The sequence below is a fragment of the Colossoma macropomum genome, unplaced genomic scaffold (genome assembly GCF_904425465.1).
Source record: "Colossoma macropomum unplaced genomic scaffold, Colossoma_macropomum, whole genome shotgun sequence".
Lineage (NCBI taxonomy): Eukaryota > Metazoa > Chordata > Actinopteri > Characiformes > Serrasalmidae > Colossoma > Colossoma macropomum.
Window position 1 is genome coordinate 27,045,961 of NW_023494788.1, and position 23,739 is coordinate 27,069,699.

The window sequence follows — 23,739 nt, forward strand, 5'->3', positions numbered from 1 at the left end:
TGACTATGCTCAAATATTAGAGATCCTGACCATGTATTAGAGATCCCGACTATGCTCAAGTATTAGAGATCCTGACTATGCTCAAGTATTAGAGATCCTGACCATGCTGAAGTGTTAGAGATCCTGACCATGCTCAAGTATTAGGGATCCTGACCATGCTCAAGTATTAGAGATCCTGACCATGCTGAAGTGTTAGAGATCCTGACCATGCTCAAGTATTAGAGATCCCGACTATGCTCAAGTATTAGAGATCCTGACCATGCTCAGGGGTAGGGCACCCTGTCTAAAGTCTTTAGACTCCCCTTGAGTGACATGGCAGGAGTAGGAGAACAGCAGGATCAGGCTTGATTAGATATGATATTTGAAACAGAACAGCACGGAAATCCATTTGGACAATCCATGATAGACTGAAAAAAGTGATACATTCAATTTACTTAATTCAAATATGTGTCAATTCCACATAAATAAAATATATTACAATACAGTTATTGGCAAAAGTAAGTAAACTGAAAAATTGATGTAGTCAATTGCATTGATGTAGTATGTTTTATTCATGCAGAAATGATGAACACATTTGAATCAAGTAAATTCATACCTTTTTTTGCGTAGAGCACCAGCTAAATGAAGAAGAAAAGGACACGTGCAAGATCACAGACAAGAAGTAACTTTAATTTAATATTGTGAATTCTGAAAAGTTATTTTACAGCTTTCATCAAAAAAATGATAACAATCTATACAGTAGTTTTTGTCTTGGTTTTCCCTATCAATAGAACTGCTCAGTGTGTATCCATTCAAAGACAAACAAAAAGAGAAAGAGACAGAACGAGAGAGAGAGAGAGTGAGAGAGAGAGAGAGAGAGAGAGAGAGAGAGAGAGAGAGAGAGAGAGAAGAAAAGAAAGGGAGAGGACCAGCTTTTTTGGTTTGAGTCTTGCTTCCTACAGTAATGCTTGTTGCTTTATCAGCTGCCCATCCTAATCATTAAGATGGATCCACATACAAAGAGGCCATTGTACAACAGCCATATATTTAGAATTCATATGAAAGGGGAAAAAAGCCCCGCTAAAAGAGTGAAAATATGAGAGAAGAGCCCAATTGTGGCTCTGTCATCAGTGGCTTCTGTTAAAAAGTCCTCACACACAAGCATTCACTCAGAATCACACAGAATCACACACACAAAACAAACCCAACACCGGCAAATGAAAAGCCATATTCTCTCTCTGGCAGGAGCTTGCAGATACTACGCTACACAAACACCCCACTTTAGACCATTCACAAAGGGTCCTGCACTTTGAAGCCTGATCACTTGGGGCTCTGTTGGCGATATTGTTACAAGGGGGGCAATCTGGCTAGCAGAAGAAAGAGAGTTAGCAGTGAAGCAAACACAGTTAGTGAGTTAGCACAAGAACCAGAGAACCGGTGGCCCCCGGAGCTAAGGGCAGGTCATTGTGCTCTGACACACCTCTCAGTTAGAGTCAGCAGTACTTATTGCAGCACTATGATGGCACCACAAAAAACAAAAAAACAGACACACGTACACGCAAAAGTGTGCCACCGTCTGCACCGTCAGACCACCAGAACGTCACTCTCTGAGCTGATAGTGAACTAGCACAATATGGCTTTTTAGGTTTCCCCCCACCCTCATGGATCTTTGACGCAAACACACATTAATAGAGCACAAACAGAAAATTAAAAAGGCAGCCTTTTGTTTTAAATTAATAATAAAGTGCACCCCCATCCCCTAGCAACACACAGCTGCAACAGACATTAAATATGAATCACACACTCTCTCCACACACCTCCAAATGCAAACGCTCCTCATTATCCTTCATAATCCAAACACATACAAAAAAGACAAACATATTCGCTTAACCTTCCCTGCTTTGCTGAGCTGGGTCTTATAAACAGTATCTAGGTAAAACGGCCCAATTTGTGCTTTTTTTTTTCGTTCTTTTTTTCTTTTGTTCTGCATCGTAAAACCGTCCCTTGAGAAAATCGATGGTATTTTCTAACGGTGGTGATGATAACTGTACAAGTGATTGTATGCGAATGGGTTTGCATTGTTAAGGCATCTAAACTGCTGGTACTGGTACGAGTGAAAAGGAAAAAAGACAGAATATACAGATATACAAGCAGGCATAAATAACTGAGAAATGAAAAGCAGAGAGAAATGTAAGAGGGAAAAAAAGGAAAAAAAAAGAAACACGAAGGAGAAAGAAAGTATTTTCATATTTCATCCAAAAAAATCCCCCCTTCTAGTTTCCAACACACTCTCAGAAGAGAATAGCCCATGCATATTATTAGTTTAACAACAGTATCAATTTTTGTAAGCCTCAAAGAGAAAAACAAAAAAGATATAGATTTATATATTCATCATATATATATATATATTTAAAAATCTACATAACTAAATGCTATCAGAATAAGATGCTACTTTTTTGCCATACATTAAAAAATTCCAAAAAAGGAAAACAAATTCTTTTAACTTACAAATTATACAAAAATAGACAATGGCTTTTTAATGAATGGAACTTAAAAAAGGAAGCATGGCAAACATGAAAAGTAAATACAAACAATCTATGAAATACAATTTCAACAACGAGGACAACGGTGGCTGATAAAACGGCACATAACCACATAGAAACCTCCACAATCAAATGAAACGAGGGGAGGAAAAAAAAAGCAATGTACAAACTCTAGAGATAAATACATTATGTATATGGATATTTTACAGAACCTATTCTTTATGTCCAGAATCCAAGTTGTTGCTTTTCCTTTGCTAAAGTTGGCAAGATTGAGTATGCAGTACAGATCACTGGTGATACTAAACTGACAAGCTGCCTTAAGACATTTTAATATAAATATATTTAACCATTTTGGCAAAAACAAACTAATGATAAACAAAGCAAAAAAAGCAAAAAAGAAGCATATGTACAAAATATATGACTACTAAAGGGAGCCAATCAAACTTTCATTTGCTGGGTGTTTGACACATATTGAAGAGCAGGCTATACAGTGCTGGCGAAATATCAGCATCCTCTGTTTATTCAAGTCATTTCCTTCACGGTCACCAAAAGAAAAACAAAATAAAAAGAACTAAAAGGGGGTTTTTCTAGCAGCCGCCACTGAGCATATATTCTTCATCTGTGTCCCTTCATTTTATCCTTTACTGAGGATCACTTGGAGCAAAGGTCATAATCACAGTCTAATGTTTTTTTTTTTTCCTTTTTTCTTTTTAAATATGAGAACAACAAACTTCTTATGGCTTCATGATGCATGATTCTCATATGACTATCCTTCAGCACATCTAAAAAATGCACTTAATTTTCAAGACTGAAAGCTAAATTGGCAGAGCAACTCATAGTGTACTTTGTGGTGTTTTCCATTTTTTTTGTTTACTGCATATTCTGGCACTGACAAGCAGCAAATCATTTTGTACACACATAAATATTGATTCAGCTGAAATTCTACTCTTTAAGCACTCTTCTCTCTTTTGTGGGGTCCAAGTCTTTCACAGTGGGCCAGGAACCTACTGACAATCAGCTCATGGCTACCTTATAAGAGTTTTGCTGTCTCTAAAGACAAAATAACTGAACCAGCATGTACCTGAATAATTAACACAAAACATTACTGAAGACTATGGCAATACAAATTAAAACAATGCAACAAAAGTTATGGCAAACTTCATTTGTTGGCTTGTGACTGGCGCCAGAGCTAGGAATCCATCCTCATCTTGTTTATACAGAAAACACCTGTTTACACAGCTGGCTGATATGGTTTTTGTTTTGGATATATAAATGTCTTAAACAACTTTAAATGAATATTCGGTAGGACTAACGCTGACCTGCTTTGCTAAAGTTTTCTGCCATTTTCCCTCGCCGCTATGCAACATCCAGCTTTCAGGAACATTACAGTTACTGCTCTCATAGTGTCATGTGTTTATGGTACAGTCTGTATAAAAGGCATATGATGTCCACTTCATCAAAAAAGCCCATGACCAGAATGAAAAGGGCTGTCACTCTCTCCGCATAGGTAGTTCATGGGGACTCGTCCTTCAGCAGAGGAGGTCTAAAAATTCATTTAGAAAAATCAAACCACCACCACGCATTTCCCTTCATGTGAGATTCTGTTGAAAAAGGCCTGAGTTTTCAAAGTCTGGGTTTTATCTCTTTTTTTCTGCCCACATGGAGACACCTTTGGTCCAGACCTTGTGGGTTTCGAGCATGAGCCGATGTCAAATGCGCCTCTTCAGCAGCCCAGGAGCCACTACATGGGAGGAACAATCATGCCTGGGATTGCTGTTAATGAGAGAGAGAAAGAGTGTGTGTCAGAGAATCATTACTGTATCTACTTTCATGTTTAATTCAATGACAGTCTCAAACAAAAGCAAAATTTGTTACACCCTACTGAAATTAAATGATAAGTTACAGTCTCTTTGCACTATAGGCTCAAACCTCCAGCCATTTTACTGAATTACTCTACAGTAATGCTGTAAGAATTGCTTGATTAAACTTACCAAGTCAAGTTTACCTTCTTGACAAATTTGGTACAGGTACAGAGCCTGATGGACCCATTTCTCTGCATCTTTGTTGCATAGTGTCTTACATAGTTTTTAAAAATGTTTCTGTTTTTTAATCAATAATTTCATAATCTTTGAAAGGCTACACTCTTAAAAAAAACAAAGATTACTCAATTAATCATCAAAGTAATTGGTGCGTTACTCAATTACTAATATAATCAAGTGACACTTAAAACAGTACATAGAAAGAAAATGAAAAGCCATTCACACAGTGTGGGCTGCACGCAAACTGAAAGGACAGAAGCACTGCAGTGTGTCATCTATGCAAAAATCAATGTAAAAAACACAATTGATAAAAAAGACCTAAAGAGAACAAAGGAAAGAAGGAGGATACAAATGAGATGAAATATGCAGAGAAGCCCTATTTTTCCATCACTTTCCATCATGCTGTATATAGTTTTGCACTGAGACAGCGTGTGATTCCACAAGCAGAGGTAAAGATAATCTTTGTTCGGCACCATCCGCCTCGCTTTCTGTACGTCCTCTATGTTTAATTAGAGTCATTGTCAGGATAAATAGTGACTGGGTTTTATGGTTGTAAATCACCCCATCAGGGACCCATTATGAGAACAATTCATCCACCCAATTAGTGATAAGACTACAGGACAGCCTCTCTGCCTGTGCTGTGATTGAGAGAGGCTCTGGAATGCATTAACTAATGTCTGTCTCCTTGAGATCCGCAGGGCTACAGGAGTCTAACAGTACACCCCTACGGTCAAAGGACAGAGCCTTTGTTAAGTGTACATGCAGAATATAGCTGGTGCAAGCCTAAGGGACGAATCCACTAGAGGGACACTTTTCAGAAACACCGTTTCAGTTGAAACGCATGAGATGAATCGCTCTTTACTTCTCACCCCTCTTGGGACGGAATCACATTTGTTGTTCATTTATTTCTTCGCATGACGTATGACAAACAAACCTGGGAAGTGATAAATAAACAAAGCCTGAAATTTCATATTCTGACCCTCGTTAACTCAACTGCACTGCACAAACAGTTTGAGTATAGACAAATGCCATGTGCTTCTCAGTGCATGAGAGGCAAACAAAGCCAATAACTCAACAGCAAAAACAGTGGCATAAATTTTGGCTCTCAAAAAGTGGTTAATAAGAGAGAGAGAGGGAGAGGAGAGGAGAAAGAGAAATAAGTGAGAGAGACAGAAAAGTGAAAAGTGACAAAAGAGAAAAGAGAGAGACAAAGAGAGAAAGAGAGCAGTATAGAAAGAGAGACAGAGAGAGGTAGAGAGAGACTACCAAACAGCAGCATCCCCTTCCTGCTCTGCAGACCTCATCAAAACTGGAGATTTTTTATACACCATATTGGCTCTGTATTGATTGGCTCTCTGTATGCTGCTCTAATTCCCAGGCTATTTCCTGAGTGTCTTGGGCTCGTTCAGAGGGGGGAGGTAAAAAAAAAAAGAGCTGTTGGCTCATAGGGTCAGAGGCGCTGGGTGCATATCAACACGGTGAGAGGAAGCACTCACTGCACCCTGATAAGAGTAGCCTGCCTAATAGGCTCAATTACTTCTACATCAGCCTCTCAACACATGCCATCCTACTGCAATATGTGGAAGATTAAGGGTAAAAAAAGGAGAAGCCAGATGCTAAAAAACAGAAAGCCTTTAACATTGGGGGGACTGATATTTCCTGCCCTTATTTTGGATAAAAGCACTGTTTGAGCTGCATTCGTTTTAACAGGGGAGGTTCTATAACGTAATTTCTGTGATTACTGCAATGAACTGTAACATACATTCCATAATTAAAGTAATTTTCACTGATGGCCCATACAGAAAGAGCATAGCTCTGATATACATGTCAACATTACGTGACAAGCACCATGCTCAATAACAATAACAACACAGCACACAGAATACTGAAAGATCGTGTTATCAGGAACAACATGATGGCTTTGATTTGTCATGATGTTCTTCACTATACCACGTGACCTTGAGTGTTCTGTTGCTTTTATACAACAGTTCAACCAAATAAAAAAAAAATAAGAAGCTCCAACTGTTCCTTAAAATTAATACTGCCAATTTTAATACTTTCAATTTCTAACAACAAAAAGTAGAAGCCTTTTTTGTTATGGATAGAACCATAAAACTGTCACAATATCAGGTTCAGGTTTTTCAATATTTGCTAGACAAACCTTAGTGTCATTTTGTTCCAGCCAGTCTGTACAGCACTTCACAGCCCTTCAGTCTATTTTTCACTCTTTTTCAGAATCTGACTGTAACATGACAGAACTTGATGCTTGGAGGGATGCGTGACACTGACAAAACAGGCCACAAGTCAAATATTATTAACATTTTCTAATGTATCTATTTTCTATTTTATATACGCTAACAGGAAAACTTTAGCTACAGCTTGAAGAGGGTCATTATTTAGCTACTGGTGCTCAGTATAATGATACAGATATTGTGATAAAAACATTTAGTTATAATAGGTAGAACAGTGCAGTCCTGTGAATCTGCTTGTCATGCACTGATATTATTGGCATGATCCAGTAGTGCGGTAACTTAGAGCAGGATGTTACATTAGGTTACTGTATGCTGGCTTCACAAAAATAAACAGGTGTTGATGATGCATGGATAACTGACAACGACATGAGCGAAACGGAGAAGAGCAGACATGGGAAATAGGAAGTCAGGCAGGAAATGAAACACATATGGCATGCACGTGGTGACAGATAGGAAGCCCCCAGCCGAGGAGAGTGGCGTAGACAGAGATGAAGCGGGGAGACGTGCGGAGGGTCAAAGTGATGGGCAGGTTAATGGAGAGAGAGGGAGAGAGTCACATACTTCAGGAGAAGGCCAGTCCCTGCAGGGAGCTGGCTGTGGAATACTTGCTAGAGTCCACAAAAGACTGATCTACTGGAGGCGGGGAGAGGGAACGGGGTCATGGGGAGGATGGAGGGGAAAAAAAGAGAAAGAAGAACAGTGTTATTCTTGTTGAAATAAAGAGACGAGGGATTAGGGACACAGAAGAGCAGGGTTAGTGTTAGCCTGTCAGGACTGACTTTATTCATTATCAAAGTATTAGAAGAATACACAGTAAGCTAGATAGTGGAGGAGGTAATAGAAGTGGAGTTACTAAGACAATAGCCTAGTTAACTCTGATCTAGTTAACTATGTACTGTCTGTGCAGTAAAATATTATGTTAAGGTTTCATAAGTGCTAAGTTTGAAGCCGTGCTTCAGGTTTGTATGTGCACTTGCAGAAAAAAAATCATTGTGATGCATCGGTCCGAAGTTGTCAATGTAACTGTATAAATCTTGGAATATCAGAATTGATTATAATCAATCATAATATTCAAAAAAATTAAATAATGTGCTCAAATTGTTGGCCAAAATAAATTTCTCAGGCTACTTTCAAACTTAAAACTTAAAAGGCTGGTGTATTGTTTTTATGGTCTTTATCCCACCATTGTATAAAATCCTACATTTGTGTTTTTTTAATAATACTGCATTGTATTTAAACAACTGAATCAAACTGAATTTCGTCAGCAATTTGAATCTCTATTTTGCAGCAGACCGCAGACTCTGGGGGGCGGAGGCCCTCACCTTGGAGGCCGTTGCCATTGGCGCTGGTGCAGGTGGGAGGGGGTGAGGCCTGGGGCCGGACCACTGGGGCGAAGGCGCTCTTCTGTTTGACAGCCGAAACCATGTTGGCCGGGGAGAAGGAGAAGATGCCTGAGGAGCTGCTGCAGTTGGAGGGCAAGCTGGTGGAGGAGGCCATGGTGGGACTGGACGGGACGACTGAGGGAAAGGAGCGAGGAGGGAGTGGGGCAGGAAGGAGGGAGGGAGAGAGGGAGACAGGTGAGGAGAGAGTGGATGGGTGAGAACATGCCTCATAGTCCTACAGCAATCAGACAACACAGGAGAATGGGACATGGAGACTGGAGTCACTACGGATGCCCATGATGATAAGCATCATAAGTGATCGCCACATCAGCTCATCTTATTGTTGCATACACCTGACAAGTATAAACTACCTTTTCAAAGTTTGGAATCACAGTTGTCAATAAAATAAAAACAATTTTGTTGCAAGTACATGTCTAAAATGATTAATATGATGCTCATACTTTAAAAATTCACATAGTAGTATTGCAAGACATTAATAGATTTTAGATGTGTGGAAAATGACAAACAAAGCTGTAAATGATTTCATAATAATTGAGAATGTGTAAATTTAAGAATGAAGTTATAATAAAGTTAATATCCAGGATGATTTTAAAATCAAATTTTGAAACAGGTAACTTGACAAGACATCACTACACCTTTTATTTATTTATCATTTATCACTATCATTTAACTCAAAAAAAAAAAAAGAATATTGAGATATTGAATACATTTTTTAAAAACACCTGTTTTCTAGATTCTAGATCTACACTGTGTATGTAACAAAATGATCAACAGTTATTAATAGGACAAATGATTACAAGCCTTTGAATGGTACAGTAATGTAATTATTTGTAGTCCTGTAGTGATAAAAGCTCTAACTTTTAAGATCATTCTCTTCCTAGACTAACAGAGACGCAATATAATGTGAGGCCCTCCTTCAGCCCGTCCCTATTGGCTCCCCCTTTGTCTAGTAATACACTAAGAGCATTTTCTCCTTCAACGATTTTACAATCACTGCCGTCGTATTTCAGCTGGCCTCTGATATCATGTTCTGCCTTTATTGTTGTTATTATCCTGCGCTTAAATTTTATGGCTCTTTCCCAAGAAAATTCTCTTGATAATGTCATAATCCATTTATGAAGGCCTAACTAATCAATTAATGAAAATTGGAGCCTACAAAGCCTGCCCTCTCGCATTGATTGAAAGTGTCTGAGTGGAGTCGCCGAGCCTGTTAAAATACTTGTTAACATCTCCGAATCAAAGTACTGAAATTGAATTGCTTCTCCTGCAATTAGTTTATTGATTTAATTAAGACTCTTTAATTTAGAAGCCGCACTAGAAGATTGGTGTTATACGAATGGCTAGGCATTATGGTCAGCGCGTTCCTGACACCAGAAAAGAAAGGGTGCACATTTATCTCTGTTCTTAAAGACACAGGCGCAGAGTAATGGCTGTGTCTATTGTTTTTATCACAGCTGTCTCTAACAGGTCTGAGTATTTCACCATTAGAGCATTATCTGTCGTTACACCTTGAGATGTGAATGGCTTGCTTGTTAATGTCTAGGGACAGTGCTGAGTCCTGTTTGTTAGATAAACTGCAACTGCATGATAACAAAGCACCTCTACAGCACATTAGCAATGGCCTCATACTTTACAGCACACTGTAATGATGATGACATTCTGATCAATTCTTCTGCTTGGAGGGTTGGTGATGCTAATGATTCTGACAGCACACTCAGTGGCCACTTTATTAGAAACAACTCCTTTGTACTTCCACTCACTGATGCTTTTTTGTGGTCCATCTATCTTACAGGTGGACTACACAAGTGTAGAATTAATGAGCGTAGTCTTGAAATCTGTTATCAAGCACAATTTGTCAGACACCCTTCACCTGATTCATCACTGGTCAGTTTCTGCCCACAGAACTGCTGTTAACCAGATATTATCTGGGTGGTGAACCACTCTCAGCACAGCAATGACTCTGAAATGGCAGTAGGGTGGTAGCATTTGTCAAGCTGGTATATCAGGCACAGGGGTGTTGGTGGGCTGCTGGGTCACTGCTGGGTCGAGCTCTGTGGTCAGAAAGTGACCACTGATGAATGGCTTGAGGATGACTAACAAATTGTGTGTCAACAGATGGGTTACAGTCTTTAACTGTAGGTGTAGAAACAAGATTAGAGAGAGGGTAAGTGTGTGAGAGAGATAGAGATAGAGAAAGAGAGAGACTGATGGTCAATACTCACTGGCGTAGGGGGAGTTGGCAGCCGAACCGTTGAGGAAGTTGGGTGACCCTCCCAGCGTGGTCATGCCGCTGTTGCCATAGCCATTCATACTCGTGCTGACTGTGCTGTAGCTGCTCTGCTGGGGTGTAGAGCTGGGCACGTAACCATGAGGAGACACACTGCTCGTGTTCCGACTGAAACCTGACACACACACATAAATGCAGACGTAAATATGAGGAGGGCCATCGGGAAAAGAGAGACTGGAGGGAGTGACAGTGATGACTGTCACAATAAAGACACCCTGTAAAATGCAATGAATCAGTTTCTCACTCTCATAACTAGACAACATACATATTAGTTTCACTGTAGTTAAAATAATAATTGATTAGTAAGCATAATAATTAATAAGTTTTAAAATCAACAATGGTGTAATAAGCCTACAGTTTAACCCCCTGAATGCCAGGCACAGTGTGTGGTGCTGTCACCTCACAGTAAAAAGGGTCTGGGCTTGATTTCCTGGCCAGATGACCAGGGTCTTTTCTGTGTGGAGTTTGCATGTTCTCCCTGTGTCTGCAAGGGTTTCTTCCCACAGTTCAAAGACACGCAGTCAGGCCAATTGGAGATACTAAAATTGCCCATCGGTGTGAATGTGTATGTCTGTGTCTGCCCTTTGATGGATTAGTGACCTGTCCAGAGTGTTTCCTGCCTTCCACCCAATAAGCGCTGGGATAGGCTCCTGCACCCCCCACAACCCAGGAGGATATGTGGTTTAGAAGATTAATGAATGTATGTAAGTTATGTAGGTGCCAGAGTGAGGAATTAAAGTGTGGGCCCACATAAAGAATATGAATAAATACATTAATAATGTGACATAGCAGGCATTCAAAAATGTTTTTTTTCTATCAACATAGATTAACATTATAAATAGATAAAAACAATCACAAACAATTACTATTGTCACAAACAACAGTAAACATGTTAATTCTGGATATGCAATGTGTCAAAAGTGCAAAAGAGCTGCAACCAACCTTATTATGGGTAGTGAATGGCCGTTGTGCCTATTTAGTAAAATAGCCACTTCTTAACAACAAAACAAGGTTTGCAACAGCACAGAACCTTAGTAAATATATACCTTAGGGTTTAAGGGCAAACTTAAGGGGCCAATTTAAACAGTTGAAATATAAAATTATATAATTTTGGCATTTTAAATGACACAATCAGGCTGAACACTAAAAATCCAAGAGTGACTGTGAGCAACATTAGGAGACACTGTTATGTATACTGAACTGAAAGTCTGGTGTTAAATATAGCCCAGGTCCCCTTCTGCTATGGTTCACTCTGTCAGCTCAGAGCTTCATGCAGACAAAACCTGAATTCTCCCAGTTCAGCCCATAGCTTCCTTCCAATTACCTTTGCCTTCAGGTCTGTGTTAGCAAGGAACTGGTGTATGATTTCCTCCTACTCTATATTTTCCTTTATTCTGTCAATAAAAAGGGTGAGACTGCAAAAACCCTGGTCTGTCTATTAGTAGCATATGGAGTGTGTGAGGAGGTGGGGAAGAAATGGGGGATATGGACTATAAATATACATCAGTGCATTAAACGCTGACATGGGTGAAAGCAGCAGGAAGTTCTCGCTCCAGGAGTCCCTGCTGTCTGCTACAAAGGCAGCGCTCATCGTGCCTCCGCTTACAGTTCGCCCTCCCCACTTTCATCTGACGCCTGATAGATTACCGCTGACTTAACACAAATCACTCACTGTCATGACGGCCAGGGAGCGCTGGAGCAAAGGGAGCCGGCAGTGTCTGATAGCACCATAAAGGCCTCCAAGTGCTGTTTGTCTGTCTTTCCTTTTGGTTAAAGCTCTCTCGCTCTGTCTCACTGACTCTCTCTGAATCACTCCCACCCCAGTAGGCTGTGTTTAAAATCATCTAATCCCTATTCCTTATATTGGGAAATCAGGGACATTATGCACAGATTATTAGAGGGAACAGAGCATTTTAAATTCTGTACACGCAGTGCATTATGGGTATTCCATGCTTTCTAGGGTACACTGTTTGTACACTACCTATTACAATACATTGTGAGATTCTAAGAGTGCACTGGAAGTTCTCCGCTATGTTTTGTAGACACCACTACAGAATGGGAGACGCAAACAATAGTGCAGTATTAATAGTGATTAAAGCTCACAGCCACATATAATGTTTACTGATGTTCTGATCAGTCATGTTGACATGTTCATTTCTGCTTATGAAATCCATCCCCTATTGACTTCATAGTGCACTAGTTTGGAAGTGTGCTGTTTTGTAGTGGTGTCTGAAAATATACTGGAGAATATCCAGTCCCCTTAATTCACTGCAACAGGTAGTGCACAGAGAAACCTAAAAGGCACAGTCCAGCCAGTCCAGTCCAGTCCAATCCTGCTTGAATTGCTTATCTGAATGGTTTACTCTAAACACAAATTCTGCTCATATTAACCTTATTAAACTGAGCGTCTTGCAGGTAATCCAGTCTGTGAATTTGCTGACAGCCCCTAAAACTCATGGGGTGCAGACTGAAACGCATTAATGAGTCAAATCAGTGCTTTCTGTGTGTTAATGTTTTCTATCACTATGTAAATGTTGCACGTGGTGTCTTTACTGCTAGATGTACTGTGATTTTTTTTGTGAGTGAGTGCACAAACTCTTTCAGAGCTCTTTAAGAAATTATTATTTATTTACTTCACCAGAGTAAAAATTAAACGCAACTCATGTGTGACTTATGTTCATATTTATAAGTTTACTAGGTCAAAAAGGTAGATCAAAATCGATATATGTTCTGCTTTGCAGCAGAGCAGATTAAATGGCAGAAATGGCCAAGGCTTTAAATGGTAAATATATAGCACTCCTGATTTTCCAAAGTATGCAAGAGTAATTAGGGCACTATTGTGAACAGAACACCTATTTCAGGTTTTCTTCTACCAGGGAACACCCAAAGGCTCCTATAGCTAGGCTTGTTCTGCTCACCCTGATTGGCCCCTTGCGTGGACTCAGAGACGTTGACAGCGAGCTGACCGTGGAAAGAGTTGACACCCATCATGCCTGCATGTACAGAGCTGTTGGCCAGGCCTGGCAGCTGGTTGTGTGTGCGTGGAACGTTGTAGAGAGCCTCAGCGATGTCTGCTGCTCGCTTCAAAATTATCTCCTGTAATGGCAACAAAACATCAGGTCAGGGACATTCATTGATCATTCAATCCCATAATTACACACCTTACACATTAGTTTTAAAGTAGATACTTCTCCATGAGTAATTCATACTGGACAATAAGCCTCAAGACTAATAACTGGCTAATAACTGAATAATGAGGGGTTAAAAAAAAGAAAAGGGTATACACAATAAGCAATACAAGTGATAATGAAAGGATGTCAGATGGAAAGAACTATAGCGTGAGAAAGACAATCTAGTGGAAAGAACTACTGGAAAGAGTAGTTAAAGTATCTAAAAGCTGGTTTAATCCTTAACTTCATACTATCTCTCACAGCTCATGACCCCATTTCACCTCAGCTACTGCATTAAGTTTTGAAAGATGTCACAAACAAAATATCAAAGGCACCACTTTGCTAACAACCTAAGGCGTGTATGAGCAGCTCTTGAAACACTCAAGGTTAAAATGAGACAGCAGTGTGATTTTACATGATGAGAGAGTGAGAGAAATCTATGATTAATAAATTCATCATATATATCCTTCACATGCTGAAATGCTGTGTTTATGTCAGATGATTACTGCACTGAAAGCACTCAGTAGGAGGTTTGCACATCTCTCACAATTTACCCTTACAGTAATGACAATGCCTGTGTAGATTTGTTGGAAGAGTGATGCGAGTAGAAAAGAGGTTCCTGGTAGGTAGAGATGACCAGAGGCAGACCCCCATTCACTGCCTGCCTAAATAATTCAGCATCCTTGTACTCCCACTCAACACCGCAATCGATGACCTCACTTTCAGGAGCGGCCTACTATTCTGCAGAGAGGATGCCCCTCTAGCTGTTTCACCCATCGATAGAGAACTTTCAAAACTGGGGTGGAAGTGTGTGAAAGAGTTTCCTTAATTTTTTTATATTAAAAATGCGAGATGACTCTTATCTTCTGACTAATGGAGGGATGTTACATGAGAACATAATCTTGATCACTTTTATCCTTCATCAGAAGTTGGCAGAAGTTTAAAAGTACAGTGTCTAAACAGCAGAGTTTTTATTTTATCTGTTTTTTGCAGAGTAAGCATTGTAAATGAGGTTTGGAGTCTTTAGGAGGGCACCTGTATTTTTGAATCTCACCTGATTATTGTGAGGCATCCCATACAGGGCTTCTACAAGATCTGCTGCCCTCTTCAGAATCACTTCCTATTGACGAGAAAAAAATAAATAGTGTTTTTATGGGTTTTTATACACAAAAATAGCCCAACATTGAATTTCTTTAATAATTGTATTGATACATTTTATCCATGTGGAAATGAATAAATGAATGAATATTTGAATTAAACAAATTCAGTGAAAAACTTTTATCAACGTATGTCCTTGGGTTTTTTTAGCAAAAAGCAAAAAACTAAAGCAAGAACTGTCAGTTAAAGAGAAATGGAGAGAGAATGACAAAGATAAAGAAACAAGGCATCCTCTTTAAAGGACCCATGTGGAAAACTGAATTTTCCTTTGTTTCTTGGAATAAAAGAGTTTGGTGCAGTATGTAAACATTGTTTAAAGTTTTAAAATGTACCATTCATTCTCCAGTCGATACAGTCCATATATGGAAATTATGCCACTAAATTTGAATTAACTTTTTCTGTGACATGACAAAAACCAACACATATACATGTCCACCTATTCAGTCTACAGCTGTTTAGCCCTGTTCATTCATGTTGAAGTTGTAAAGAGCCTTTCAGCCTTGACTGCTTTGTAAATAAAGCAAACTGATGTCTTTTACAAATATTTTAAAGACCCCGTCACAAAAACAGCTTGTTTAATACCAAAGGATAACAAAGGTCGGAAAATAGCTATGTAAAAATAAATTAGCACTGTTTTTGATACACAAAACCACACAAAGTTTCTAAGTGAACTTTAAGGGAAAAATAAAATAAAAGACAAATGTAGGTTTTCGGGCCTTTAAGTGTACACAGTGACTAGGTTAGTGATAAAGCAGTGTGGCTGTACAGGAGGAGCATACAGGTCTATATGGTAATAACATGTGCTAGCTTCCCAGCTGAATGTGTCTCATCAGCATAAGCCATACATTCAGCACACACTCACATACACCTCATAACACACTTCTGTAGCTGCCATTCTTTATCCAATACTAATACAGCCCATTACATGTATAATACATGTATACAAACATACAGTAAAACAGATGAAGCAGGCTTGTACAGGTAAATTAATGCTCTATTGGCCAGGAGGGGATGGATGTGTGTATATAACACCCTTCTCTTTGCAGGTAATCGACTCTCACTTCCCCAACCAGAAACCTATTTATTACCATACCTTCCCACACATTAAACATTTATTTACTGTGTTCTTTACTCTCTGTATTCATTTTCTTTTTCCCCCCACCTCGCCCTCTGTCTTCAATCTCTCTCCTCTTCTATTCTCTTCATTTCCCCCCCTTTCGTAGGCGAAGTAGACGCCTGGAGCTCCCGAGGAACCCTCTTTAAAAGTTAATGTGCCGGGGCCGAGGAAATGTGCTCGCGGCGCGACAACCAGAAAATTGCTCTCACCCTCTGTGTGTAACCCTCGCTGTGAACAAGCCCCCGAGCATGTGTGCCCGCCCGCCAGCCGACATATTGCCTTTCAATCAGAGCCCCTCCACACCGCCACCATACACCCCCGCTCCCCCCTCCAGCCCAGCCCCAATGCAACACACAGCCATGATCATGACGAGGGGGTCAGTGAAGCAATAAAGATTTTTAGTGCGCTGTCCAAGGTGCTAAATTCACTCAATAATGGGAGCGCTGCCACTGCGTTAACCCCTCGTTAGGGGCGCTTTGCAGGGGGAGGCGCCCGCCTAGCCCGGCCCCAGTGATTGAGAGAGGCGCGGGGGGCCTGGGGAGGCCTAAAGTGCTGCTTTAGTATGGATGTGCACCTCCGTCTCTCGTTTCTCTCTATATTTTTAGTGCTCTCTGTGCCAGTGCTTCCCAAGAAAAGAAGAACATAAGGGATAGGAGGCATTAGCCCATGGCTGGATCCCCTGCTGTACCAGCACTGTGACTTATCCATCCTTGTAGAGCCTTGTACACTCCATCACGCTTAAAAATAAAAGTGCCAAAAAGGTTCTTGCAAGCACTGCCATAGAAGAACCAAATTTGGTTCCCTAAAGACCATATCCATGCATGATTCTTTAAAAAAAACTCATTCTAAAGTACTCAACTCAGAAGTGGTTCTTTTATGGCAATGCCCCAAACAACTTTTTTTGGCACATTTATTTTTTGAAGCGTACTTCTTTATGCACCTCTCTTAACCTCTTTCTTGTTTACTTGCTCCCTTTCACCCATTACAGGGTTGCATCTCTCCACTTATTTGTCTTCCATCATTACAATATGGCAAGGGGGGGAGGATCTGTTGAGAGGACAAATCCAATAAGGAAGAGGCCAAAAGTTTGTCCAGATAAACAAATAAATGCTATTAGTGCCGGGCCGTGCGTGGTGGCCCTGTGTCTGGATTCAGAGCCCATTTCCTGGGCGAGCAGAAGGGCTTCCAGTAAGGGCCGAGCGGGGAGCCAGGAGCGGTAAACAGGAAAGAAACCTGATCCTAGATCTGCGTGTCTGCATGGCTGTCTATCAGTCAGAGCCATCATTAGCCCAGCTCAGCCCTCCTTCCTGCTCTGCACCTGACTGTGCAGCCACGCTGGGGCATGGAACAGCTCTGAGCTCTAAGCAGCAGCTTATCACTCAAATTGAAAGTCCTTTTAGGTAAGAAGAGTTTTTTTTCATCAGTACATAAAGCACATCAAGCTTTGTTTTACATCAGTACATAAAGTACACAGGCTCATTCATACATACTTGTGCATTCTATACACAAACGCATTTGAATGTGAATGATTGTAGAGGGAGACAGCCCCAGGCCGCAGCATTCGAGTGATGCATGATATGAGACGGCCACGACACAGCCCCAGCACTGCGAGGCCAACTTACGCATTAATGCGCTCCGGACATCGTTTCTGTTCCTGTGCGTAAACTGTGATGGCTGGTAATGTGATATATGTTCATTAGGAAGGGGGCTGCTGAAAAAATGAAATAATGCTCAGGTCACATCTGGAATGTTAAGGCAACAGCGCCTGCACATTTACAAGGAAGGCGGGCCTGTAAAAACATGACAAATTTATTCCAGTGCTTGTTCATTTGCAATTTTATCATCTCCTAATGTTCTATTAGAGCCATAATACCAGCAGGGTCACCGTCGTCCCTCATGTGGAAAAAAAAGCTAAGTGATGATGTCATACTTCCTGCTCCTCTGACCTCGCGGACCACGAGTGTAGCGGCGGCTCTGATTTCATTAGCCCAGTGAGTGTTCCTCATACACACGCACATTCAAAGGCCTGTGTACTCGATATACAAGGCACAAAGGATAATGTATCAAGTCTCATCATCTATACTGGATCATTGTATTGTAGCAGAACAGGATAATCACCTCCAGAATATTCAGAAAGAGGTTTTGCTAAAAAATGTAGCTTGTAATTGAAAATTACACTCGCTACTTCTCCACACTGTCCAGAAACATAATACGTAAGGTGATACGGACACGCAGGTTGATGTGTCTATCTGTTTGCTGTGTATTTAAATGCTGGCATCAAACTGTGACCACATGGGTGTGAAATATCAGCCTATTTACATGCACTCTGACATTTTGATGAATGAGGCCTCTTGTACAGTGAGCTATTTCTTCTAGTGACAATGAAGCGATCAAGCCTTATCTCCAGTTTCAAGCAGCCTGTTTGTCACTACTATAAAAGTGATAACATACTGTGGCAGTCAATTGATAACAAATGCTACTTTTCCCAGAACTTTGTGCTGAGAGTTATATTTGACAAAAAATGGATTCAGAGTGTAAAAACATATGGTCAAAGAGCGACATGTAGGTTATGTTCCAGACACAACAGTGTTGGATCCTACAACTGATACAGTCTCATGAATTATGACACCATGGTAAAGTTCCACTCTGATGTCATTTCTTTACAGGTACAAGATGATTTCAAAACAAGGTCTGTTATGAAATATATGCTTTCTAGCTGCAAAAGACGTATTGGATGGATTTAGCCATCATAACCCAAAATAATATTTAAAGTTAAAAGCGCCATATCATGGAAAACCAAATTTTCAGAGTTTAATATAATATGTAAACATTAAAGTTCCAAAATGTACAGCCCTTTAAAGTGAACATTAAAGTGAAAGAATTAAAGTGACTTGTTGAAGTAAGCTGGGGAACAGTACATACTGTCAAAACAGTGGATGTAACCAAGTGTTTTTGAGGGTTACAGTTGTTAAGCCTTAGCCATAACTCTCAGATGTCAAAATGATTCTCTCTTTTTCCATCTTAAACATAATGAATCTTGAAGTTGAATCAGTTATTTGATGAATTTAACTTCCGGACTAGTTTTTTTTTCTAACCTTGCTTATTTTGGAGTTTATATAGCCTTTTATATAGCCTTTTATAACAAGCTAGAAAAATGATCATGAGGTTCAAATTACAGTTTCATGCTGAATACACCACCTTTCTGAAAGGTACAACAATTTATTTATGGAATGGTGCCGTTTAACCAAGTTTTGCCGTGGTGGAGAGGCCCAGCAAGTCCCATGTGAAGTAGAGCAGAATGTCCTCTCCCAGATGATGCTGCGAGCTTTGACTTTTGTAGAGTTGAGTCTGTTCATCCTATTGAATGTATCACTCAATGTGGAGACACCATGTTTATCTAAACAACAATCAAATATCCTTGAGTCCCCCTGCCTCTTCTCATCCTCTCCTACTCCCCCATCTCTACCATCCATCAATATCCGTCCATCATAAATATCAGTCCCCCTGCTCTTTAACTAATGTAGCTCCCTTGCATAATTCATATTCAGTCTCTGCAGGCCTCAAAGGTTACTTTCTGAAAGTCAATAACAACCTGTCTGTCTGCATCTGCGCAGCTAGTCAGCGGGGAATGTACGCACCACAACATGCAGGGAGTTTGGAACTGTTTCAGTTATAATGTCTCAAACTGTAACCTAATTGGACTTTACCATTCTTAGGACATCTGTATAGGTTTATCAGTCAGTTAAGTTGGAAAAAATACATGGATGCTCGTTTAGAATGCGGTGTTTGTCTTGGCTCTCCAGTGGAGCATGAAGAGGGAGCACAGAGCGTGCACTGCTCCCCAGTGACCAGGGCTGTTTCCTGGGAGCACAGATTGAAACCTGGGCCCTGTGGAGGTGGCCAAGAGGGGATCAGGTGGATGTGAAGTGACAGGGAAAATGTGGGGAACAAACACTGACTGAAGAGAGGGAGAGGGAACAAACAAGGCCACAGACTGGCCACGCTGAACGCCAGCCAAACTCATTGAGTGAAGCTGCCGCCCTGGATGCACACGCGAATGCTCACTGAGCAATTAGGGGCTTTTCTTTCAAACTGTTTCTCTCTATCCGATACACACAAACACACATTTCTCTTTATGCTTACTGGCCACACATTATACTGGCATTGCTACTGAGGCTGAGTGACACTGACAAAGTACTGTATTGTGATTCTATTACCACTTAATGTGATTGCAAAATACTTTATATTGTATATATATCTAAAAACCCTTGAACCCCTGATGTGGTTGCACTGAACCCTTGCTTAACCTTGCACTGTTCTGACCAAAATTGTTTGAACCAAAATTTGTTTGAACACAAAATAAAATACAATGCTCAACAAAATACAAAACTCTTCAGGAACCTCTTTAATTAGCCAGGATGCTCAAAGCACACAATAACAGTTCTGTGACTGGAGGTCTGCCCAGGCATGAATGTGATGCCTGAACCCAACGGCCTGCATGGATTATCACAGACATGGTTTTCCAGGGCTTTGTTTTGCAACTAAGTTTTGACAGAAACTAACTAAAAAACTCTATAGCTTGAGTCAGATAGCAGATCTCTAGTTCATCTGCATATTGCAAATGATATGAATACTAAGACCAAAATTGTGATAACAGTTAAAAACAGTATATTCTAAGTTAAGTAGGAGAGCAATGCTGCTTACTGAGATGTAACTCAAAAAGAAAAAGATTTAGTATGTGTGGCTTTCTATGAACCATAAAGGAAAATGCAATACTTCAGCTGTTTTTACTTTTTTTTTTTTACCATTTTTAGTGGCTTGGCTAACACGCCAGCTGGTTTGCCAAGTGATTGAGGGAGACAAGTTAGCCTGCCTTGTTCCCCGCTTGCCCCTCACCTGTGATTGAGTCCAGCAGTTGAGAGAAGTGCCGTCAACAAACTGTTATTACCTCAATAAAGGGCAAAATCGATAGTGCAGAAATGAGCAGCCGGGCCCAGCGGCCCGACACTGTTAATATCTGGCTGCGAGTGTTAGGGGGAGCAGAGGACAAACTAAGAGAGTGAGAGAGAAGGGAGAGAGAGAGAGAGAGAAAGAGACAGAAGGAGAGGGCTAAAACCTGCACTACTCACAGAAAATGAGGGTAAAATCCATCTGCACACATCAACCTTGTCGCCACAATCTATCGGATATGTAGAGCCATGCAGAGAAATGATTTCTCATTTACCTTCCTCCCTGCATGCTACCTAGCCTCTCTTTTTCTTCCTTCCCCCTCCCTCCGTCTCTCTCTCTCTCTCTCTCTCTCTCTCTATTCCGGCTGCTTCTTCCCCCTTGTGGTGACTCAATTACTGTTGGCCGAGCAATAATAAAGTGCGGGTGGTGGTGGCTTCGATCGCCTGACCCAGGAGAAGGCAGCCCCGGACAGCTGACTTCACCATGATGGATCACCTGGATCCCTCTCTTTCTCTCCTTCCCTCTCTCTCTCTCTCTTTATGCCTCTCTCTCTCACCTCTACTCTAGGGACCGAAGCCCTTACCATGCCATACTGTCAGGGTGAATTGCTACATGTTCATTTCTATGCAACATGCATTATTTTTATTATCATTGTTAAAATGTTCCAGTGAACAATAACTTAGAAAAGAATAGAAAAAAACTCTTAAACTTACTAAACAAAATACACTTACAAAAGAAGTCATTGAGCAATAGTTAAATTCTGTTGCAAAAATTCCAAGACTAGAAGGAATAATTTCTTGTATTTTATTGCTAGAGTCGTGGTGTGGGTGAGGCTTTCACTAGCTCCTACCTGATTGTGCATGGATACCTGAGTGCCACATTCTAAGTACTGTATTATATTGCAGAATGTAACAATTATAGAATTTGAATTGCATTACATAGCCATGTATTTATTCACATAATTTAGCAACTGCCGATTGGCTTCTATTATAGGTGTGTAGATTCAAAAGCTTTTCTGTTCTTTTCTCAGTACTAAGAAATTTGGGAAAATTACTGAGATCAGTTTGAAAAATGCTGGAGTATTCCTTTAACAGGAACGTCCTACTGGCTGTCTCTAAACCAAACCACACCAGCCATCTATATAACCAAACCAACACATAACCACATCCTCTGGGACTTCCCCAACACCTGACTCTAGAGCGGCCTGATGGTGGAAGACAGTTGGGTGTTTTTTCCTTCTCGCCACTCACATGCGTCCATGCTGTACATGCAAGGCTGCTCGCACTTGGTGGGAGTCCAACCCTATTCATTATAACTGTGAGTGAGGGAATCCGTTAAAAATATGGCACGCCGTTAAGAATGTTCTCCAGGGAGGAGGCCGTATGCGTTTTCTGATCTGCATCCCTCGTGCTGAAAACAGTAGGAAAGATGTGATGGCTGACCTCAGCCATGACCTGCCTAATGCATTCAAATTCATCACTGGCCCAGTGAAATGAGTCCAGCACAAGCCCAGGTTAAAACCACACCAATCATGTGTGAATAACACAGCATGTCAGCGTGTACAAAATTAACCAGGGTACCATTAACATAAAAGAATGATCACTCTTCCTATCCTTTAAAGAATTGCAGAGCACAGTAACAAATCTATTTGGGTTGTGAACAGACTGCAATTATCCTCTTTAAATGAATACAAGTTGAGAGTCTTCAAATTGTCCTGACTTTTTCCGGAGATGTCTGAAATGTTCATCATTTTGATCTCCTGTTCAGTGTTGTTATGAATGTAACATATTGCAAGATGTGGCTGATGGTTATGGAAGTTCAGAGGATGTTAGTAAGGGGGTCAGAACAACAGTGTGTTCCAGAGAGGAGGGTTACTGTGGGTGCGAGAGCAGATCCAGCCTGTGTGGCTGCAGTGGAAGGCATGCAGACAATGTCCATGTGGTGAATTAGGGACAGAGATCAAACACCGAGGCCCTGTTTAGCCACACTGACAGAGGCCTGTAGATCTGTCCTCTCCATGCCAGCTGGGGAATGGCAAATGAGGGAGGGTGGGAAGTAGAGAGAGAGAGAGAAAAAGAGAGAGTGAGAGCGAGAGAGGGCGAAAGATAGAAGGAGTATTGCCTTTAGAATCTGTAACTGTTCAACTGTTCATGACACTGACATCATAGCTTCTGAAACTCACATAAAGCACTTCTTGATATATTCAGTTCAACAATATCGAAAGCACATTAAGTAAATTATAACAGCAATTATTTTATTGACCTAGCACCACAAATGCCTTGATGTAACACAATGTAGTCACTTCATATGATATATATATTTAAAACTAGACGTGTTGCTATTTTAGTTAATTTGATATGCCACAATATTAAGCATGCATGGTAATGTTATCATGGACATTTTGAAATACATTCACTGCAGTTTAGTAAAACAAGTTGCAGTTTCATCAGAGATTTTTAGAGACAGAGCAGCATTGCTTTCACAAGCTCCCATTACACTATCACGTTCTGATCACATGTTTGCATTCCCTCTTCTGAGTGTTTAAGAAATGCTGATGTAAATATTCACAGCAAGCGGAGCTGGCATGGCAGAAGGAGAGGTGCCAGAACCATATCCTCCATCAAAAAGGTGAAAACACATATGATTGGGTTCACCAATTGTGTGTATATGAAGTAAAAGGCCTATTAAGCTAATATTACTTCAAGTTGAAATATTCACTGAAGGAAAACAGATATGTTACTTGAATGTGTGTTACAAGCCTCAAATGTCCACTCAATTGTTCTAGAGCTGTGTAGTATTAAACTCTTGAGCCTGACACTAACTTAACAAAGAACAAATCAT

General features: G+C 40.5%; 1 protein-coding gene across 5 annotated transcripts in view; it reads right to left on the minus strand.

The window, feature by feature from the left end:
* Positions 1–651: 651 nt before the first annotated feature.
* ebf1a (EBF transcription factor 1a) overlaps positions 652–23,739 on the minus strand; it is a 162,166-nt gene continuing 139,078 nt past the window's right edge. For 2 of the 5 annotated variants that reach the window (XM_036568974.1, XM_036568973.1), the window contains exons 12-16: positions 14,728–14,793; positions 13,422–13,599; positions 10,439–10,618; positions 8,136–8,330; positions 652–4,295 (exon numbers count right to left, since the gene is read on the minus strand). In XM_036568974.1, the coding sequence (XP_036424867.1) occupies positions 4,264–4,295; positions 8,136–8,330; positions 10,439–10,618; positions 13,422–13,599; positions 14,728–14,793 (651 nt within the window). In that variant the 3' untranslated portion in view covers positions 652–4,263. Of the gene's footprint in view, positions 4,296–7,374; positions 7,447–8,135; positions 8,331–10,438; positions 10,619–13,421; positions 13,600–14,727; positions 14,794–23,739 lie in introns of those variants that run through there. The other 3 variants (XM_036568970.1, XM_036568972.1, XM_036568971.1) reach the window with 3 other exon arrangements.